The sequence below is a fragment of the Carlito syrichta genome, unplaced genomic scaffold (genome assembly GCF_000164805.1).
Source record: "Carlito syrichta isolate Samal-C Ts95f unplaced genomic scaffold, Tarsius_syrichta-2.0.1 Scaffold315224, whole genome shotgun sequence".
In the NCBI taxonomy this organism is placed as follows: Eukaryota; Metazoa; Chordata; class Mammalia; order Primates; family Tarsiidae; genus Carlito; species Carlito syrichta.
This window is the reverse complement of record NW_007259320.1, coordinates 754,318-756,020: the sequence shown is the minus strand read 5'-3', so window position 1 is coordinate 756,020 and position 1,703 is coordinate 754,318. Positions and strand designations below refer to the sequence as shown.

At 47.0% G+C, this 1,703-nt stretch overlaps 1 protein-coding gene across 1 annotated transcript in view; it reads left to right on the top strand.

Annotated features, from left to right (window-relative positions):
* EFHB (EF-hand domain family member B) overlaps positions 1-1,703 on the top strand; it is a 59,099-nt gene continuing 57,396 nt past the window's right edge. The window contains exon 1 of the mRNA XM_021706147.1: positions 1-93. Within this exon, the coding sequence (XP_021561822.1) occupies positions 1-93 (93 nt within the window). The remainder of the gene's footprint in view (positions 94-1,703) is intronic.

Below are 1,703 nucleotides of genomic sequence, written 5' to 3'. Positions count from 1 at the left end.
ATGGCTCACCACAGCCTTGACCTCCTAGGTTCAGGCGATCCTTCTACCTTAGCCTCTCAAGTATTAATAGCTTGGACTACAGGAGTGCACCACCACGCCTGGCTAATTTTTTTGATTTTTTTTGTAGGGATGAGGTCTAGCTAGGTTGCTCAGGTTGCTCTTGAACTCCTAGGCTCAAGCAATCCTCCTGGCTTGGCATGGGTAGTGCTAGGATTACAGGCGTGAGCCACCACGATCAGCTTGTATTTATTATTTTTTATTTTTATTTTATTTTTATTTATTTATTTATTTATTTGAGTTGGAGTCTCACTCTGTCACCCAGACTGGAGTGCAATGACCACTCCCGGCCACTGCAGTCTCGACTTGCTGGGCTCCGGTGATCCTTCCGTCTCAGCCTTCCAAGTAGCTGGAACTACAGGCGCGTGCTACCACGCCAGGCTAATTTTAGATTTATTGTAGAGATGAGGTCTCGTCAAGTTGCCCAGTCAGGTCTCAAACCCGCGGGCTCAGACAATCCACTCACCTCGGCCTCCCAAAGTGCTGGGATTACCGACTGAGCCACCAAGCCTGGCCTTTATTGTTTTCAATAGGGAATTTTCTTTAAATGTGGGTTACACCTTTGTCAGAAAGTGTATTTGGCGACTATTTGCCATATGCTAAACGTTGTGAGATATAAAACACCCGGCTTAGAATTTGAATGGTGTGTATATGATCCAGGTCTTTATAACAATTTTATGAAAACTTTTTAAAATCCAAAATTGTTGAAGAGTAGTGGATACTAATGCACATTGGGAAAAACTGTGTCCTATGACTTTCTAGGTGGCTGATATATTCTTCTTCCCTTCAGTTCTTGAAATCACTTGACTGTAAATCAAGTATGTATGAGGCCTCCTTCTTTCTACAAATACATAGGGGTATCTCCCCACTTTTTGTCAGTGTTTATCACCCGTGAAATTAAGAGACCAATGGCCAGGAAGAAGCCCATGGCTGAAACCATCCTAAAAGGACTGCATTGCTTAGGAAACCACAGAGAAGTTGGTGAACCTTTGCTCTGGTGCCCAAAGCCTCATAACTCAAGTTTTCTTGCAGTCAAGAAAGAGAGGCCGGCACCGTGGTTCATGCCTGTAATCCCAGCAGTTTGGAAGGCTGAGGCAAGAGGATTGCCTGAGTTCCCAGGGATTCCAGACAAGCCTGTACAACATGGCAAGACCTCCTCTCTACAATAAACAAATAAAAAAAATTAGCCCGGCGTGGTGGTGGATGCCCGTCGTCCCAGCTGCTTGGGAGGCTGAGGCTGAAGGATTGCTTGAGCCCAGCAGGTAAAGGCTGCGAGGGCCACGAGCGTGTCGCACGCTGCACTCCAAGCTGGGCGAAAGAGTGGGACTCCGAACCCAAAAAACAAGAAGAAAGAGAGAAAGAAAGGAAGGAAGGAAAGAAGAGAAAGAAAGAAAAAGAAAGGAAGGAAGGAAGGAAAGAAAAGAAAGAAAGAAAAAGGAAGGAAGGAAGGAAGGAAGCAAAGAAGGAAAGAAAAGGAAGAAAGAAAAAGAAAGGCAGGAAGGAAGGAAAGAAAAAAACGAAAGTCAGAAAGAAAGGAGGCAAGAAAGGGGGCGGGGAGGAGGAGGGCGAGAAAGGGGCGGGGCAGCGGGAGGGGCGAGAGACAAGGAGGAGGGGGCGGGGACCGGCCCCGGGAAGCCCCGCCCCCG